Source organism: Neovison vison, chromosome 4 (genome assembly GCF_020171115.1).
Source record: "Neovison vison isolate M4711 chromosome 4, ASM_NN_V1, whole genome shotgun sequence".
Lineage (NCBI taxonomy): Eukaryota > Metazoa > Chordata > Mammalia > Carnivora > Mustelidae > Neogale > Neogale vison.
This window is the reverse complement of record NC_058094.1, coordinates 174,344,044-174,363,574: the sequence shown is the minus strand read 5'-3', so window position 1 is coordinate 174,363,574 and position 19,531 is coordinate 174,344,044. Positions and strand designations below refer to the sequence as shown.

The 19,531-nt window shown below is 35.0% G+C and overlaps 1 protein-coding gene across 4 annotated transcripts in view; it reads left to right on the top strand.

Annotated features, from left to right (window-relative positions):
• Positions 1-10,784, top strand: part of SNX13 (sorting nexin 13) — a 133,631-nt gene extending 122,847 nt beyond the window's left edge. For 3 of the 4 annotated variants that reach the window (XM_044246150.1, XM_044246148.1, XM_044246149.1), the window contains 4 exons: positions 2,380-2,525; positions 2,766-2,834; positions 4,506-4,618; positions 7,246-10,784. In XM_044246150.1, coding sequence (XP_044102085.1) covers positions 2,380-2,525; positions 2,766-2,834; positions 4,506-4,618; positions 7,246-7,493 — 576 coding nt within the window. In that variant the 3' untranslated portion in view covers positions 7,494-10,784. Of the gene's footprint in view, positions 1-2,379; positions 2,526-2,765; positions 2,866-4,505; positions 4,619-7,245 lie in introns of all 4 variants that reach the window. The other variant, XR_006384280.1, reaches the window with a different exon arrangement.
• The last annotated feature ends 8,747 nt before the right edge of the window (positions 10,785-19,531 follow it).

Below are 19,531 nucleotides of genomic sequence, written 5' to 3'. Positions count from 1 at the left end.
GGTAGAGCTTTTAACTGTTTAATGAAGTATAATATGTATACCTAATATTATATACCTATGTGTATATATGTGTTAAGTTTGATGAATTCTTACAAAGTGTCCATGTAATCAGCACTCATAGCAAGAAACAGAATGTAACCAATACCCCAGAAAGCCCCTAATGCTCTCTTCCTGTCACTATCCTCTCCCCTACCAAGGATAATCACTATCCTGACTTCTACCCTGCTTTTATACTTTATATAAATCAAACTGTAAGGTATGTATTCCTTTAAATCTGGCTTTTTTTTTTTTTTTGCTGAACATTGTGATATTTTTCCATGTTGTTTTGTGTGATTGTAGTTTCTTCATTGTGGACTTACAGTATTCTGTTTTGTAAATATAGTATAATTTATTAGTTTTAATATGAATAGTACTGTGATTCTGGTACATGTCTTTTGATTAAAAAATTAAGTATACGTTTCTGTTGGGTCTGTACCCGGGAATGGAATTTCTTGGCTAGAAGGTATTCTTCATAAATTCAGTTTTAAGAGATACTATCAAATAGTTTTCCACAGTGTTTGTGCTGCTTACAGTGCTGCCAGCAATGCATGAGAATTTCAATGCTCCATAGCCTGCCAATAGTTAATATGTTATGTCTTTTAAATTTTAGCCAGTCTGGTTGTATCTCATGTGGATTTCCTTTTCTCTGATGACTGTGGAAATGTTGAACCTCTTTGCATATGTTTGTCGGCCATTTGGGTGTCTTGTCTTGTGTCTCTAGCTCTTTCCTCTACTTTTCTGTTGGCTTGGCTGTCTTTGTCTTTTTCAGTTAACAAGAGTGCTTTTATATAATCTGAGTAGTGGTTCTTTGTCAGATAAAAGTATTTGTGCATTGTGAATATCTCCTAGTTGGTGTGCTTTTGTGCAAAGTATATATATAATCTGTGCCTACTACAAGGTCACAAAGATCACCTGTGATTTTCTTTAAAAATCTCTTTTGTTTTATCTTGCCAAAATTTGGATTTCCCATTCATCTAGGATTGATTTTTGTGTATGGAGTGAGGGCAGTTGACCCAAACACCGTTTACTGAGAAGGCCCCCTTTTCCCAAGTGTACTGTTTCTTCCTTGTCACAAATTAGATTATCATATTTGGGTGTGGGCTTTGTATACTATTCCATTAGGCAGGTTTTTTTAAAGATATAATTATCTCCCTTCAGTTTTTCATTGACTTTCTTATAATTAAACTATTAAACAAAGATAATATTTTATTTCCTTTTTAAGGAATATTTTAGAATGTTTTATTATGAGTTATGCTGGTATAACATCCATAACATCATAATTATCATGTTGCACCAAACTAATGAATATACTTGGTCATAAAATTGAGCAGTATTTATTTTGCCTCTGGAGGGAACTTGATCTCTGCACTGCTGTGCCAGACCCCTCACCAACCCCAGCCACTCCTTGTTTGGTTTAGGTGTGAATTTTCAATATGTGAAAGGGAAGATACACTAAGAAAACTAGTTTACAGTATGGCAATGAAAAATAAAGAACTCATGCTGTTTTCTCAAGAGTTAAATTACAACATGGATGAAGAAATGATTGGAAAGAATATCGTATTGATGAAAGAATTATAAAATTATTGGCAGTTATATGTGGTTTTATTGTATTTCTAAATCTGTTTTGCTTTATATATATTTTTTTATATCAAAGCTTTCTAGTTGTCTTTACTTTTTTTACCTTTTATTTTTTTTTGCTCTTCTAGTCATTTTTTATCTTGTTTTTTATATTATTAATTGAATAGTCCCATATAAAAGTGTCCTCATTTTTACTTGTTAAAAGTTAAAGGAAAATTTTAAAAGTATAGTGAAATAACCCTTTGTAATAACTTAGCTATATACTGGATCTTATTTTAGCTTCTTTTTTTCTGAAAATACCTGAGTATGTACAATTCAGTAACTGAGCAAAACATCTTATTCTGTGTAGTTTGTGTTTTGTTCTATTAAGTAAGGAGAAATGTTGAGAATATTTTGTTCTTTTCAAAAAGATGCTCCAGAAAATCGCAAAGGGGGCCAGCATTTGCCTTATCAAAGCAGTACAGACTCTGCTAAAAGTAAAAGAGCCAAATTATTTTTTCCTAAGACATCATAGATCCACTTTGAGAAGTTTTTTCACTACTACTTTGGAACTGTGTGGGTTGTGAAATTCTGCATTCTTGCAGAATGACTGTTAAAAACTTAATGTTTTTAAAATTAGAATGGAATGTTAGGTTATGAAGACTATAGTAGAATTTGTTCTCTGATCTCTGAAATTGAGTACCAGTCATTTTTGTGAAGGCCACTCATAGTAGATAAATAACTCAAATAAACGTAATTTCATTTCTTTCCATACTTTTTCAGGTGGATGACAATATTCCACTTAGGGTAATGCTGCTTCTTATGGATGAAGTATTCGACTTAAAAGAGAGAAATCAGTGGTTGCGAAGGAATATCAAAAATCTACTTCAACAGCTTATTAGAGCCACATATGGTGATACTATTAATAGGTACCAATACTTTTTTCATCCCTTAGAGCTGTTCTTGCTTAGCTTTTAAACGTTTCCTTCTAGAAGTAGATTGTTCAACTTTTATAGAATTTTCTTCTCTGGGCCTTTTAAGATCATTAAAACAGTCTGTTGCTTTCACAGATAATTTACATACAGATTAAGTTCCTTCATGAAAGGAGTGCTTATTTTACACACCTTCTAAAATTTTGACCCTACTTATTTAAATTTCTTTACTTTCAGAAAAATAGTTGACCATGTTGATTGGATGACCTCACCTGAGCAAGTAGCCGACTTAGTGAAACGTTTCAGGTATATCTTAAGACACAGTCACTTCTTTCAGGTAGTACAGAGTTTAGCATTGTTATCATTAATTAACCTTGACTGCTTTTCTTTTCTTCCTGACCGTAAAGTTGGTTTGAATCATCATTGATGAGCAAAAAGACCTGTAAGAATTACAAAAACATTTGTTCCCTGGACCTTTTGATCTTTTTTTCTTTAAAACCAGAATAGAAAAGTATAAAAGTATAATCTTTAAGATGTTGTTTACATTTTACTACAGTAATGTGGCTTTAAAGTTATTGAAATTCTTGATTTTAAATGAAAATTTAAAATGTCTCTGCTTATGGACTAATTATTATAACTGTTTGAACCTCTGAAAAGAATACAAATTAAGTGCAGTGATACTCCAATTCATATGTTGATCCTACAAAAATATTCTGAACCCCTTCTCTGTGCATAGTATTTTGCCAATCACCAGGGACTGAGATAAAATGCAGTCCCTTCAAGGAAAGCACAGCATAAGCCAGAAATAAACCTCTTTTCTAAAAGTGAAAGATAAGCAAGGCTTAAATATTCATGGCATCATGTACTTTGAAGTAACAGAAGCAAGAAAGGAGCTATTGATATTGAACATTATTTGCTTGGCACTGTGCCAACTACTGTATGCATACTTTCTGATTTTACCCTATTTTATAAGATAGGGATTGGTCTCCATTTTGTTATGTGGAAACTGAGGATTGAGAAGTTGAGTGTCTTGTCCAAAACCTCACATGCTGGAAAGTGAGGAACAATAGTTTTCTCTAATCTGAAGCTGAGTTTCTCTCCATTATGCAGTACTATTGCCCAAAGTCAGACCACCTGTCCTGGCATGAAAATTCTATTTCAGGGCCAGTGAATGATGTTTGGTTTACTGTGGAGTAGTGATTCTCAGTCTTGGCCGCATGTTGGAATCACTTGGGGAGCTTTAAAAAGTACTGATGCTTGGGTCCCATCCCAACAGTCTGACTTAATCAGTAGAAGGCCTGAACATGAAGATTTTTTAAAGCTCCCAGGTTTTTCTAATGTTCAGTCAAAGTTAAGAACAACTGCTCTGGGAAGTCTCTCTCCCTCAGATCGAATTCCCAGTTGGAACCTTAGTGTGTTCTGTTCTTGCCTTTGACCTCTGAATTGGAGAACTGGAATCAAGCAAGCTGTGCGAGTGAAGGAGATTAGGATATATATGTGAGAGGAATGTTGTAATCAGTCTAATTGGAAGTTGCGGGTACAGGATATTGTTTTGTATTAGCTTAATTATAAGGGAACTGAGGAAGATTAACTCTAAGATATCCAAATTCAGGATATTGTGGGGTTGTATTTGGATCAGATGTTCAATCTCGTTGAGATCAGAGGCATACTTGAGTGTAAATGGCTGTGATATAATCATCTATATATGCCATTTTGCTATCTTTTTCATTTGTTAGTGTTTGTAAGGTATTCCAAGGCAGAATTCATCTGTTACTTTTATTATGTATATCCTTTCATACCTAAAATTGAATCCTGCTCTTAGTTACTCTGTTGAATGTCATACCTCCATAAAATTTCAGAAATGTTTCTGCTTTCTATTTATATTTGTGTTTTCTGTAGAAAATTGGAACAATTTTACTGACTTACGTCATTAGAAAATGTAAATTTTTACAAAATTTATTTAATTTTCTTAAATAGAGATGCCTTTTGGCCAAATGGCATTTTAGCAGAGACTGTTCCATGCAGAGATAAAGCTATTCGAATGAGAACAAGAGTTGCAGGAAAAACTAAATTACTTTCAATTATGCCAGGTGAGTGAACAGGTTTGGTAAAAATCTTATTACTTTGTAGTTCTTCAGAATTTTTGGCATTGAGCATGCTGGTTTAGCTGCCTACTGATTTTAGTAATTACCATTTAATGGCTTACCACGTATCAGGCACTGTTGCTACTACGCATTTCTCATATATTCTTCACTCTCATAACAGTATTAAGAACTTACGCGCTGTTAACATGACAGCTTTGTATGTGAGCAAATAGAAGCTCAAAGAGGTTAAGTAAGCCACCCCAGGTTTCAAGCTAGGAAGTGACTGTTGGGCTTCTGCTCCATGCTGAGCTACTTGAAAGCCACTGCTTTCAATCATGACAAGAAAGTGGTGCTTTTAACCACTTCATTTGCTACCTTGAACCATTTTGAGAATAAAGTTGATGATAAAATATGTGACAGAAGAATAAAAGAACAATGAAGTGTCAGGTTTTTAGGAAGTATATTTGTTCTACTTCAGAGAACATACTCTTTCAAAGAATCCCTTTATGTAGAAACAACTAATTGGTCCATTATTAATCTGAATTGAGACATGATTCCAAAGAAAATACACTTAAGTGGCATTCTTTTGGTCTAATTTGAATTACTTCTTGAGAAGACTGCTATTTTAGATTCACTTTGCCCCCCTTTCAACTTCTCTCAATAAGAGGTCCTCTATAATATGAAAAGCAATTTTGTGTGACTGGGTAGTTTTTTGGTCCCTTCTTTAGTTATGAATATCTTTGAAAATACTAGATATCTCTTTTCCACATTTTAATTATGAATGTAGAGTAGAAAAGGAATATTTAGGAAGTTCATTAATGTCATTTAGTATCTATTTCTTTTTCTATAATTTTGTTTTTCTTAGAACTCTATTTTCCTCATAGATTTTAAAATCTCTCTTCTGTCAATTAAGTTGGGAATTTGCCACATGGCTCTCAGTTCTGTCCTACAGATTATACTACTGCATTTGGAGGAAAAAATCATAGAAATATCATTTTAGAAAAATAAAAATAAATGACAACTTAAGATTAAGTATTATTTAATATACTGTTAGTGTAAACCAGATGGTGCTATAGACTGATTTATATACTCAAAGAAACTAATGCATTTATTCAGTAAATATTTACTGAGAGTGTGTCATATGCAGGACACTTTCTTTGCACTAATCTTTGCCTTCTTGGAGCTTACATTCTATTAGGGAAACACAGAAGGCAGACAGATAAATAAAGGTCAGTATGTTAGCTTTTGCAGGAAGAGGGAGGTGTCGGGTGAGGTGTAGTTGTGTGAGAAGGGGACACTTGTGTGAAGACTTAAAGGAAATGAGGCTAAATAGAAAGGTATATATCTTGATATATGCATAATCCCTTTCCTGCTTTGAGTAAATTCATAAACCATTTGCTTTAAATTAACATAGTATTCCTAGGTAGAAACAAATCTTTTGGAAGTTTCGTGTTTTTTGTTTTTGTTTTTTTTTTAAGATTTTATTTATTTATTTGAGAGACAGAGATCACAAGTAGGCAAGAGGCAGGCAGAGGCGGGGTGGAAGCAGGCTCCCCGCTGAGCAGAGAGCCCGATGGGGGGCTCGATCCCAGGACCCTGGGATTATGACCTGAGCCGAAGGCAGAGGCTTTAACCCACTGAGCCACCCAGGCACCCAACATGTTTCTTTTAAAAGCAGTTAAATAGTATCTACTGCTGGTGGAGCCCTGATTATAAATAATTAAGGATAGTCCTGCATGTTAGCCTATTCAAAGATTTGTAACAACTTCATGTCACCTAGGAGTAAACTCCACACTTGGGCTCACTCTGATAGACATAGCACTTGTTTTCATTCTTCTCTCTACTTTCTTTTAAAAGAATCTTAAAATTTAAAGCCAATTTCTAGTGTCCCCTATTTTGAACCTTCTTTGTTTTTCCCACTAGATCTCATTTGCTTGTTGTTCTCTCCCCCAAAGCAAATCCGTCATCTGCTGGTGCCTGTCAAACTCCTGCCTAGGTAGCAAAGTCTCCTTCGTTCATCTCCTCCATGAAGGGAACCTGTCTTGATTATATACCATGTGAAATTCTCTTCTCTAAACATCTTTATACTTGGGGTGTTTGAGTGGCACTGTTACTATTGCAAGCTTTTTGAGATCATTAGTCAGCTTTCATACATCATTTCCTTACAGTATTTCTCACTGAGCGTTAGACACATAAGACTATTTGTATGTTTTAGCCTTTGCAGATTCCTTTTCACATTTGCATTAAAGCTCTCCAAATTCTTAGTTATAAGGACTTGGTTATTATAAATCCCCATTTTACAGATAAGGAAACAAACTCAGGATGGGTAAATATCATATAGGTATTAAGGGACAGGATTGTAACTATAATTTGGGGTTTCAGAGTCTAGATCCTGCTTCTTTTTCCTGTGCTATCTCATCCCCAGTATTTGTTATTACATAAGTGGATGGATGCATGCAGACATGGACATTTTAATCTCAGTTAGAATACATAGGTGAGACACATGAACTGAGTATCTCCTATTTGCTCCCCTGCTGTGTACTTCCCATACTTGAAACTTAGAGCATCATTTAGGCCTTGTGTTTCCTTTATATGAGTAATGAATGATATTTATTTATCTCCTCTTCATTTAGATGAACTGAAGCACATTATCGGGGCTGAGACAACACGAAAAGGTATTCTTCGTGTTTTTGAAATGTTTCAGCACAACCAGTTAAATAGGAGAATGGTTTATGTCTTCTTGGAAGGCTTTTTGGAAACCTTATTTCCACAGTATAAATTTCGTGAACTTTTCAACAAACTGCATTCACGGTCAAAGCAGATACAGAAATATAAACAGAAACTTCAAACTACTCAAGCGCCTTCTTTACAGAAAAGGTGACACTCCAGTCTCTGAAGCTGGTGTTCATTTTGTCCAGGACTAATAATATGGACAGATCTTCTGGGGCTTAACTCATACACTGTCATATTGCACCAGTCTTTTACTATCTCAAAATAGATTATTAATACATCCATTAGACTGTGGTTCTTCTCATCTTCATCTATAATCCAGCCACTACCAAGAGAGATTTCTGTGTCTTAAATGATTTGGTGCATATCTTTGCAACATTGAGATGATACTGCCCCCTTCTCAAGCAAGAATGATGTTGGTCTCTTCCATTTCAAACTAATCAGCATTCTCCAGCAATGACAAAGTGCCAGAGTGTATACGTGAGAGCTGAGGAAAGCACAAAACGGTGGTTCACAGATAAACTGGCTAATTTGTTTGGGAGACTGAGCAATGTATGATTTGGAGGGATTTTTTTTTTTGCATAATAATTTTATAGATCTTTATCAGAATTTTGATATAATGTGGATTAGCCAGGTGAACGATCTTTGGAACATCTGCGTCAGGTCTGGGGAAAGTGACAGGATACCCTTAAAGTATGAAGTAACCTTTTATCCTAATTACAGTTTTGTGACATAAAATAAAACCAATCAAAAACAGAATTTGATTGGATTTGTTATTCATTCGTATAAAACAAATTTTAATTGATTCTTACCTGCTTTGGGCTCTATTTTGCTCTTATGGTACTCAATCATAAGTTTTCTTTTGGTATTCTGTGTGCAAAAAGAAGCATATAGTGGCGATCTCACTTAAGTTTCAAAATTATTACTGTTTTCTTTATCTTTAAGAGATTACTGATTATACAATAGGGAGTATAATCTCGAAAGAACTGCCAAATACATTCTGTTATTTTAAAAACATGGAAATTTTAAAACAGCACTATTGAAAGTTGCAATGTGACCATTTTAAATTGTGTGATCTAGACATACCTTAGGTGATTGCAAAAGTAGCAAATCAAAGGATTAAATGAGCTTATTAGTCATATGTAAACAGACAAATTCCTAACTCTATTACTGTATATATATGAAAATAAATAATGAAAACAGAACTATAATATTTTTTAAAATATGCTTTTATTTATATTTTGCATAATGTAAAATTCTACTAAATAAAGTTGGCAAAGCCCCTGGGTGTATACATTTAAGTCCCTGAAATAATTTTATACCAACAACAACAAATTACCTTTTCCAGTTCTGGAGCCTCTGCATTTCTTATAGTTTTCTCATTCTCTGTTTGTCCATCTTAGAAGTCTTCATATCCCTTGTATGCAGGATTTCTGTATAGTTTTAAATACTTATAGTGACTAAGGGTTTAAGTATGTCGGCATTTTTTGTTTTAAAACTATTTAACACTACAACCTTAAAATAGTGAAGCTACTTATCAGACCACTGAGCCAAGACCCTGGTATTAAAAGAATGTCTGGGTGCTTAAGATAAAGGGACAGAGGATAGGTATCCCAGTTATTTGGGAGCTTTAAGATTGGAACAAGATGTTACTGTCTTGTTTTCACTGAGATCCTGCTTAGAAAGTGAAGCCTCATAACAGAATAAAGCCTTCCTTTAAAGCTTTGTAGTAATAATCATATTTATTAATAATGCTGTTGTGCATACTCAGAGTATGCGCCTTTCAGTACATGTTGTATGTCTAAAGAATTACAAAAATGAAACCCCATGATTTCATTGCAACCTGCAAATGAGAAAATATCCTTATTGACTCTGGTGGAAGAAATAATATTTTTTCTTTCCAGTGTGTCTCCCTGCCATGGTCCCTCCCCAGGCCCCAGGCTTTAAAGATGAGGATTTGTGAAACGTCTGTAGGAAGCATCAGCATGGCCATAAGTGCAATGATTTTCAAATATACCCTTGCCCATTTCAAGTATATTTTTGACATAAATAAGTCTAAGAGTAAACAAGAATTCATTTAAGAGCCTAGTGTGTACATATGAAAAGCATTTCCAGATAATATGAGGAATGCTGGCCATCAACCAGGGAAAGAAAGGTCCTGCAAAATAGCAACTTTTCATAACAGAGCCCTGCAAGGTAACTGCAATCATACCAAAAACTATGTGAGTAAATGGGTTTTTAAAATAATTTTTGTTTAAAGAGTTTATATTTCAAAAGCAGAAATATCAAATGGTAGTCTTTGTAAACAGTTGTGCATCTTCTCTGCACATCTGTGTTTTACATCAGAGAAAGCCGTGGTCATGCTAAAATTAGAGATACTTTTTGAATGACTTGGTTAAGCTGTGTGTAAAATATTTAATTCATAAGTCAAGTACGGTGTACTATGTTTAATAAAGTTATTACATTTAATGCATTCATTGCATATATAAATACATACCTGAAGAGGCTTTAAGTCTTCTGATATTTGATTTTTTGAATGTGTTTTTAAGTCAGAGGTGCCTTCAGGCAAGAACCTTCAAAATTAATTATTCTTTGTTTGGGTTTTCTGATTTTTTCAGGTAACATATAAACTATTTAGAAACCATCACTACTAACAACAGTTTGTTCACCTAAAAATTGATTGTATGATTTAAACATAGTGCTTAGCTGGGCATTTCCTCTGACTAGGGTATTCTGAATAGTTGCTGAAAAATTGTGCCATTGACCAATGGATGCACTTGGTTAGCCTTAATTTTTTTTAAAGAAAAAAATTTAAAACTTCCTTGAGTATTTCTGTTAGCTCAGTTTAAGTTTGTGCTGCTGGTGTTTGGAAAAAATCAGTTAAGTGCTACCAGAAAGTGTATCAATTTTTAAAAAATGAAGAACAATATAAATTTCACAATCTAAAATTTTAATTTTGTGCAATATTTTCATTTAATGCATGTGTATTTGAGTAATTGTAAAATAAATGAATTTTTAATGTTTTGAGATCTAGTTTAAACTGTCTTCTTAACCCAACAACTTACATTCCGTTGTTGCTGCATCCTTTTATTTAAGGACTTGTTTTAAAAGTCTTTTTTTTGTCACTCCTTGTAAAATTCTTTTGTTAATAGTAAATTTTGCTTATAGGAGCATGGCTCCTGTATTACAAGGGAAAAATATAAAGAGCACATCTTAGAATTATAGTTGTTAAAAGATAACTTGTGCATATCATTGTACAGTAAATGTCAACTGTGTGCCTAACTATTCTATCAATACTTTCCTTTAACAAAGAAGAAACAACAATCAGAATGTCAGTTATTTTTATTGAACTAAAAAGATTAAAATTTTTATTTGGTTTGTGTTATGTTCTGTCCATTAGAAAATACTAATAAAGTATTAACAAACCTTTTTGTTGAATTTATTTAGTAGTGATGTATTCTTATTACTTTAAAAAGTGCTTGCTCAATGGTCTTATTTTTAGTATCTGTACGTATTTTCCTTTCTTTTCATTTTAGAAATCAAGCAATTTAAGTTCCATATCGATAGAAGACCTGATGAGTGATTACTGACAACTTATTGAATTTAATTTTTCTATTTATGGGGCAAGTAATGTACGACCACAATGTTATAGAAACTTCATACTTACCTATCACACAAAATTATGAAGTCATTTTCCCATAGTGGGAAAGAGCTGTAATAAATAGTCCATTAACAGTTTTTATTTGATGCTATTTTTAATTCATAGTCTGCCTGATAGTTTAGATATTTGAGTTCTAAAGGGAATAGATTCAGTACTCACAATGTAGCTATGTTTGGTTGGTCATAGTATTTTCAGTCTTGCATTTGTATCCATAGACTTCTCAGACTTCAGCTATGAGTACTTTTACCCTACTATGGACAGGTGTAGTATTTGTCAAAGTGCATCCTGTAAAATACTGGTTCCTTTAAGATGTTTCTGGGTAGTAATTTTATACTTCTATGTAACTTATGCAAATCTATGTACTATTCCAAACCCTAAAATATTCCTTTACAATCCAAATGATACTATCAAAATTTCTGAAAAGTTCTGTAATAAATAAGTTCTGTTTAATTTTGTTTACCTAACTTCCCAGACCACAGAATTTTTTGTCATCAACACCTATTAATAGCTTGATGATAATGTTCCCAAGGAACATGATTTGAAAACTCTTAGATGGGGGAAAAAAAGGTGAAACATTTTTAATTAGGGAATAAACTCTAGATAGAATATAAAACAATGGATTTGGGATTTGAAGTTTTATTTTTAGCCTGTCATTCCAATGGAAAGTTGAGTCTTTGAAAGAAAAAGGAGAACATGAAAAATTAACAGATGGCTATATAGTAGATACTAGAATTGAATTTGGACCTGCGTACCCAAATAATGAACTCAGTAAGGGTGATATAGTACGTCCCATGAGGAGTGAGAAAGATACTTGCTGAGGATCTTGCTAGTGTGGTTAAGAGAATATTAACTAGGACGTGCAGAAGGGAGAGAGAAATGTGATATAGTTCAGTTTTCAAAATGTATGCCAGACATTGACCCATATGTACTGGCAGATACCATTTAGCCTAGGAAAAAATGCAGCAGCTGAGAACCTAGTACTTAACAAGAAATAAACTTAATAGAATGAAAATTAACTCATATATCTATAGTGTATGAGAAATGTATGAAATATGATATTTTAAGTGGGTAAATAATGACCTTTTACATAGCATCAGGTGGAAGAAAAAACGGGATTTTTGTATTGGAAGTCCGCAGGACCACCCCCTGGTGATTCACTAGGAGAGCTAACAGACTCAGAGCCTGAAGTCCTACTCACAGCTAAGATTTATTACAGCAAAAAGATAAAAAACAAGATCAAAGGGGAAGGATTTGTGGGGCAAAGTCTGAGGGAAACCTCCTGAGCTTCCAAGTTAACCTCCCAGTGGACCCTTACAGGAGACACTTATATTCTGCCCTAAGCAAAGGGCACTTAATCCTACCCCACGTGTACTGTTGGCAACCTGGGGAACTGCTTCAAGACTGATTTTTGTTGGGGGTGGGGAGAGGTCCTCTAGGCACCCTTTGCCTGGTATATACCAAAATTCTGGACTCTCCAAGGGAAAGTACGTGTTCTGCATAAGTCGTGCATTTTGTACAATTAGGCATAGTGAGCCCTTTTTTTTTTTTTTTTATCAGTTTGGGGAATGGTAGGAATGCTTCTGAAATTAAGTTCTCAGATGCCTGAGATCAAGGGCTAACCTTGTAAGGAGGCCTTTCAAGGGACAGCAGTCCTACCCACTATGTTAATTCTTTTTTCCTCAACTATATACCTTAATCCCAAGAAATGGCTAGTAGTAATAGAGATTTGCACTGAAAGTAAGATTTATTCTCATGTAGAAGCCTCTACATCTAGAGGTGGAAACAGCGGGGAGAATTTAGATGTAGATAAAAAGGAAAAAAGGTCAAGTGATATTGATATGGATGTATCATGCAATCCAAGAAGCTGGAGGAATAGATTTGTGTATTTCCAGTGAAGATTCCCATAACCATTATTTAGTAATACTCCAAACAGCTTTTTGAGGTAGAGATACTGTTCTCCAGTGGATAGATGGGAGAATTCAGGCATAGAGTAATTGAGTTTTTTATCCAATATCACAACGGGTTAAGTGCTCAGGATGAAATCTCAACCGTGGTGGTCTGATTCTAGTCTGTGCCATACCTTCTCAGGAGTGCTATTGACATTTTAGGCTGCATAATATGTTGTGGGAGCTGTCCTCTGCCTGATGGGATGGTTAGCAGCACCCTGGGTTCTACCCATTAGGTAATTTCTGTAGAACTACACTTCAGCCCAAGTTACGATAACTAAGAATGTCACAAGACAGTGATATCTGGGGAAAGATTGCCACCAGTTGAGAACCACTGGTTTATGCTCATTCATAAAGACAGTGTGTTTTTTCTCTAAGCAAACATGTAACCAATCTGTGGCTTGCCTTGTAGGGAGAATGCAAGGGAATGCCTAACTCTGCCTTAAAAGGAGGGGAAAGGTAGGGTGGGAGGGGCAGCAAAACCAAATATTTAACCTTGTCTTATTTAAGGAAGCATCCCGTAGTTGAGAGGAGGGAGGAGGAAGAAAGGGGTTTTGCAACCTGAAAGAGAACAAGGTTTTTCTTGAAGATGTGAGATGAATGATTATATGAGAAAATTGGCACAACCAGGCTATTAACTTGCTAACATGGATATCGTGGCATCTTTTTCTTTCAAATAACTGTTGTCCTTTTTATTTCTTGAGCTAGTCCTTCTAGAACCTGAAAATTTCCTTTGCAATCTTTGCAAGTCAGTGCCTTCCCCAGACGCTCTTGTTTTTTTGACAGGTGAGGACCCCACTGGGATGCCCATGTGACTCATCTAATCCACTGACTTTGCCCTCATGGATAAACCTCATTCCACAATTAGAGCTTCTACCCCTGCTGACTGTTTTCTCTTTCCGTCTGGTTATTTTCTGGGTCTTGGTCAAGTCAAGACAGTTCCGGTTTTGATTAAGTGCACAGCGGCTTCATTTCTCCATTGATAGAAGCAATAGAAGCAATGTTGAGAAGCTGGGTTTTGCTTCTTAATCTGATTATCAAGCAGTCATCTGTCTTTTTTGTTTGTCTGCCTGTCTTGGGGATTCTTGATGTCCTTTTTTTTTTTTTTTAAAGATTTTTAAAAATTTCTTTATTTGATGGAGAGAGAGCATAAGTAGGCAGAGAGGCAGGCAGAGAGAGAGGGGGAAGCAGGCTCCCCGCTGAGCAGAGAGCCGCACTGGGGGCTCGATCCCAGGACCTTGAGACCATGACCTGAGCCGAAGGCAGAGGCTTAACCCACTGAGCCACCCAGGTGCCCCAGGATTCTTGATATCTTACTGGCATTTCAGAAATAGGTTTTAGGCCAATAGCTGGTCCCACCTGTGGAATTAAGATATCCACGTTCCAGCCCACAGGTGTTCCTTCTTCTAGTAGAATCCTCCATGTTGTTTGTCTTATTCAAACAGTACTACAAGCTAAAAAAAGTTTCAAGAAAAAAGTTTTCATGCCTGTTGGAAAGGAAGTGGCTTCTTGCAGTCCTTGTCTCTGAACTCCCTCCTTACAACGCTGTTAACAATGAATTGGTAAGTTTTGTTCCTTATTTGTGATTCAGGTTGTAAAAAGTTGTAAAAGTGAGCCTGCTAGTTGTGTGTTTGTGCGTGTAAATGGAAACGAAAAATGTCTTTTACAAACTGTCTGCTTGTAATACTAGATTTGTGACTGGCATTCACCCACTTCATTGCCTCAACTTCTGGAAATTAATTGGGCATAAAAATTGATTATTTAGAAGTACTGTTGGGATATCTAATATAAAAAAAAATCTTAACCATCATATAGGGGAGAATGCATAAAAAGATCTAAAAAAATTGAAATTAATATCACTTGGTGTTACGGTAGGAGTTGAGACTTAGAATTTTCCTTTTTTTCTTTTTTTTTCTTGTAATTTATATCATTGACTATGCATGTTTGATAGAATGGGACTGCAGATTAAAAGATTACATTTGGCTTGTCAGGAGCTTCATTACTTCTTATGCAACCTGAAGGACGTTGAGTACTCTAATTTTTTTCTTTTTTATTTCTTTAAGAACAAACAAACCCGTAATGAATGAGACGAAGATATGAAAAAGACCTTTGTGTCAAAAACTGAATACACATATGTACTAAAATGGGAAGAAGTCTAGCATTAAACTCCTCCAGAGTTTCCTAGATTGCTCAAGAGTTAGATAAAATTCTTTTACTATATGAGTATGAAATATTTTCCAAATGTGTTTGCTGGTAGATTTGTGTATCTTTGCTTATCTCCGTAATTGATAAATTAGGTTATAAATTCTTAAATTTAATGAAGGTCCTATCCTGATTGCATAAATAGACTAGGACTTAATATATAAACTTAAAATAAAAGAACCAAATAAGTGTCAGAGTCAAAGTAAAAAAAGAAAATCCAGTGGATAAGTTTGCTAGTCTTTGAAGGAAACTCAAATGCTTGCTGAGGGAGGTGGGGTAGAAAAAGTCATTCTTTAAATTAATGGTCTAGATTGCTGGGATGCAAGATAAAAAACGAAAGCATGCATAAGTTATCATATAAAAGAAGAACAGTACTAAGACCTTGTTTTAATAATTAGGTTGGCTAGAGTTGAATTAATTTTATTAGAATACTTTTGGCTTCATTGATATTCTCTGTTGCCTTTCTGCTTTCAGTTTTATTTTTTCATGTTTTTATCTTTATGTCTGCCCTTTTTCTGGATTTTAGTTTAAAATTTTTCCTCTTCCTTTTGTAGTTCCTTAACTTAGAAGCTTAGATGATTTCCTAATATATTTATTTGATACTGTAAATTTCCCTCTAAATATGCTTTAGTTGCATCCCATAAATTTGGGACTGCTTTCTATTTCATTAAGTTCAAAAGATACCTGTATTTGATTCCTTCATTGATCTGTGGGTTGCTTAGAAGTACATTTAATTTCTAAATATTTTGGGATTTCCCATAGATGGGCTATTGCTCTCTAGTCTCTTTCCATTTAGGTTAGAGAACACACTTTTATATACTTTCTGTTCTTTTTAACTTCGCTGGGATTTGTTTTGTGACCAGCATGTGACCTATCTTGGTGGATCTTTCACGTGTACTTGAAAAAAATGTGTATTCTCTTGTTACGGGGTAATAGAATATTCAGTCTTTGTTGGCTAAGTCAAATTCTTTGTAGTGTTCAGGTTTACATCTTTACTGTTTGTTTTTTTTTTTTCCTTTTCCTGTGTTGTCTTTCAATTACTGAGAAAGAAGTGTTGAAGTCTCCAGTTACAGTTGTGACTCTATGTTTCCTTTTAGTTCTATTGGGTTTTGCTTCATGTTATTGAGCTTTGTTCGTACATATTTAAGATATTTATGTCTATGTGATGAACTGACCGACTTATCATTGCTTAATGCTTCTCTTTATCCCTCCTGATATTCTTTGTTCTGATGTCAACTTTGATATTAACAAGAATGGCCTTAAAAGAAAACAAACAACGTACCCCAGGCTAGACTTAGCCCATGAGCCATAGAGTATTGACTTCTGTTTTAGGAGGTTTCTTGTTCACCAGGCATAGTTGACTTTTTTGTTGCTGGTTGGTTGGTTTATATTCTTATCTCTGCCATTTAATCTGGGTGTTTAAACCACTTAAATTTACTTTAATTATTAATATTGTTGAATTTAAATTTATTATCTTGCTAGTTTTCTGTTTTTTTCCCATTTATTCTCTATTCCCCCTTTCCTCTTCTTTTGGCTTGAGTATTTTTTGTGAATCCATTCGATCTTTCCTAGTGACTTTTATACTTACCTCTCTAGATAATTAATGTTTTAAAGTTTAAAATATACAACTTTAAATTGTCACAACTGTGTTAAAGTGATGTATTACTTTGTGTATACATACAGTATTTTTCTAATTCCTCCTTTATTGTTGTTTTGCTATACATTTTATTTTTATATATATTATAAGCCCTACAATTAAACTCTTAATTACTTTACTTTGTCATATATCTCCTAAATTTATTAAAAACAAGGAAAAATATCTTTTATACTTAGGTTCATATTTACCATTTACAGTGCTTTTCATCTGTGCAGTCCAACTTTTTATCTAGTAATAAAACTTACTCCTGAAAATTTTTGATTTAACATTCGTGGTGGCACACATCTTTTGCCCTTGAGTTCTCTCAGTTTTTGTTGTATACAAAAGTCATAACTTCACCTTAATTTTTGAACAGTTATTTTCACTATGCATAGTACTGTGTGTTGACTGTGCTTTTTTCCGTGCCAGTACTTTAAATATGCTCCATGACTGAAAAGATCAGTGGTTGTCAGGGGTTTGGGAGGTGGGAAGGGAGGTGGAACAAAGGGAATTTTTAGGGTGGCAAAACTATTCTTAATAAAACAAATGGTGGATACGTGTCATTAGGTTTGTGTCAATACAACACAAACAGTTAACCTTAATGTAAAGTATGGACTTACATGAATATAGTCCAAAGTTTACATTATTAATATATATTAATAATGTACATTATGTAATAATTGTAACTACATTAATTATATTACAGTAAGCATTTGTAACAGTTGTTTAACATTAATGCAAGATACGTGTTAATAATAGGGAAAACTGGGTGCAGACTCGAAGGGTGAAGTGGAGTGTGGGTGGGTATATGGAGTGCTACGTACTACTTCTAAATTGTTAAATCTAAAACTACTAACAAACATAAAGTCAGTTAATGATTTTTTTAAAATACCTCACTCTGTTGTTGGTCTTGCATGATATTGGGTGAAAAGTCTAATGTAATTCTTTGTTTTTATATATATTTTGCATTTTTTTTCTTTTTGCCTTCTAGATTATTTTCTTTGCGTTAGAGCAGTTTAACTGTGTTGTGTCTAGATTTTTGTGTGTGCATATGCCTGTGTGCATGCATTTTTATTTTATTTTTTTCTTACAACACTTATCAGAGCTTCTTGGATCTGTGGTTTTATGTATTTCATTATTTTTGGAGAACTGTCTTCGTATATTTTTATTTCTTGTTCTTTTGCTTTTTCTCGGAATCCAGTTAACCTATATGTTAGTTTGACTGATGGTATCCTGCATTTCTCGATTTATTCCCATTCTTTTCTTAATTTATGTTCAATCCAGGAGAGAGGATTTGATTGATTCATCCAGTCAACATCCAGCTTAGGGCATTCCTAATGGGTGTAGACTTTAGGACAAACCATATCAGAAGTTGGCATTGGGTCAAGAGCCATTCTTTAGGTCCATTCATCTTTGGCCGTGCTTTATGGTATTGAGCATGGCTGCCTACATCTGATCCTCTTAGCAGGCATCAGGGGCAAGACATCTGAGAGAGGTCATAGGTATGACCAGCATCCCTTGTATGGCAGATGCCAGTCCAATACAGTTTACAAGGAAAAGCAAAGCAGGAAAAATAAAATCATACTTTGGGAAAGGGAAATCAAGATATTTTCATGCTCTTGTCCTAAAGCACAGAAATATTGTACAGAAGCTCATTCATCTCCTGGGTGTCCGTATAGGAAACAGTTAACTTCCATTTTACTTAAAATTTATATGAAGGATCAGCGTTACCTCCAAGGAGGCAAAGGAAAGTTTAAATGACACCTATAGTCAAGTACTTAATAATATTCTGAGGATTAGAGACCAGGTCTAGGTTCCTATTACAACAGTATCACACATTGCACCAAAACTACACTTGTCTGAAGTTGGCACATAGAAAACAGTTTTTAAGAATATACTAATTAATCCCCTCTGCTGAAGAGTAATTGTGGGGAAAGACAATCCTTTAGTAACTGTAGTGAGCCTTGTCCCTTCCTGATTACTGCTCCTACTTGTGATTGACTTGCACTATTTCATGGACTGAGGCAATATTCACTGAGGGAACTGAGGGAAAAATGAAAAAGGACAATGGAATAAGACTTCCATGGCTAAAGTTAGTCATTCTCTAACCCACCAGCTCTGTGGCCCTGTCATGGACAAAATCATTCTGAGGCATGGACCAGCTGGAGCCTCAGCTCTGCTCATTCTTAAATTCATGGGCTTTCAGGTACATAATGAATGTATGGAGAGGCCCTCCGAACCCTCCGGAAGAGAATGTTTCCCAGGGGAAGAGGGAGTCTGGGTTAGAAACTTGTTCAGATAACATTGTCCCAGTGATCTGAAAGGAACAGCAATGCTGAGGGCAGCATCTCAAAGAGAGGCCTTCCCAAAACTTCTGTGAAACCGTAGTGTCACAGGGCGATTATTTAGGACTCATGTAAGCGAGAGCGTGGAGCTCAGAGAAGGAGCTGAGATAAATTCTCACTTGCCCAGAAAAGCTTTGGCGTACCATGGGCTCTGAAGAACAGAGCACATCTAGGGCACCTGTGTACTGCGGCCCCGCCACCCAACAGAGGCAAGCATAGCTCTTCACAGACAAGGCCCAGCAGTGCTATGGGCCCGGCTCTTCCTGTGGGCATTCTTTTGGGAGTTGTTTCCTGTTAATCTTCATTTGTTAGTCAATTATTCTTTTGAGACGTTGCACCTTTTCGGAGATAGGCTTTCTAGAAGATGTCTACACTTTCTTTGGCAGAACCATTTCTATT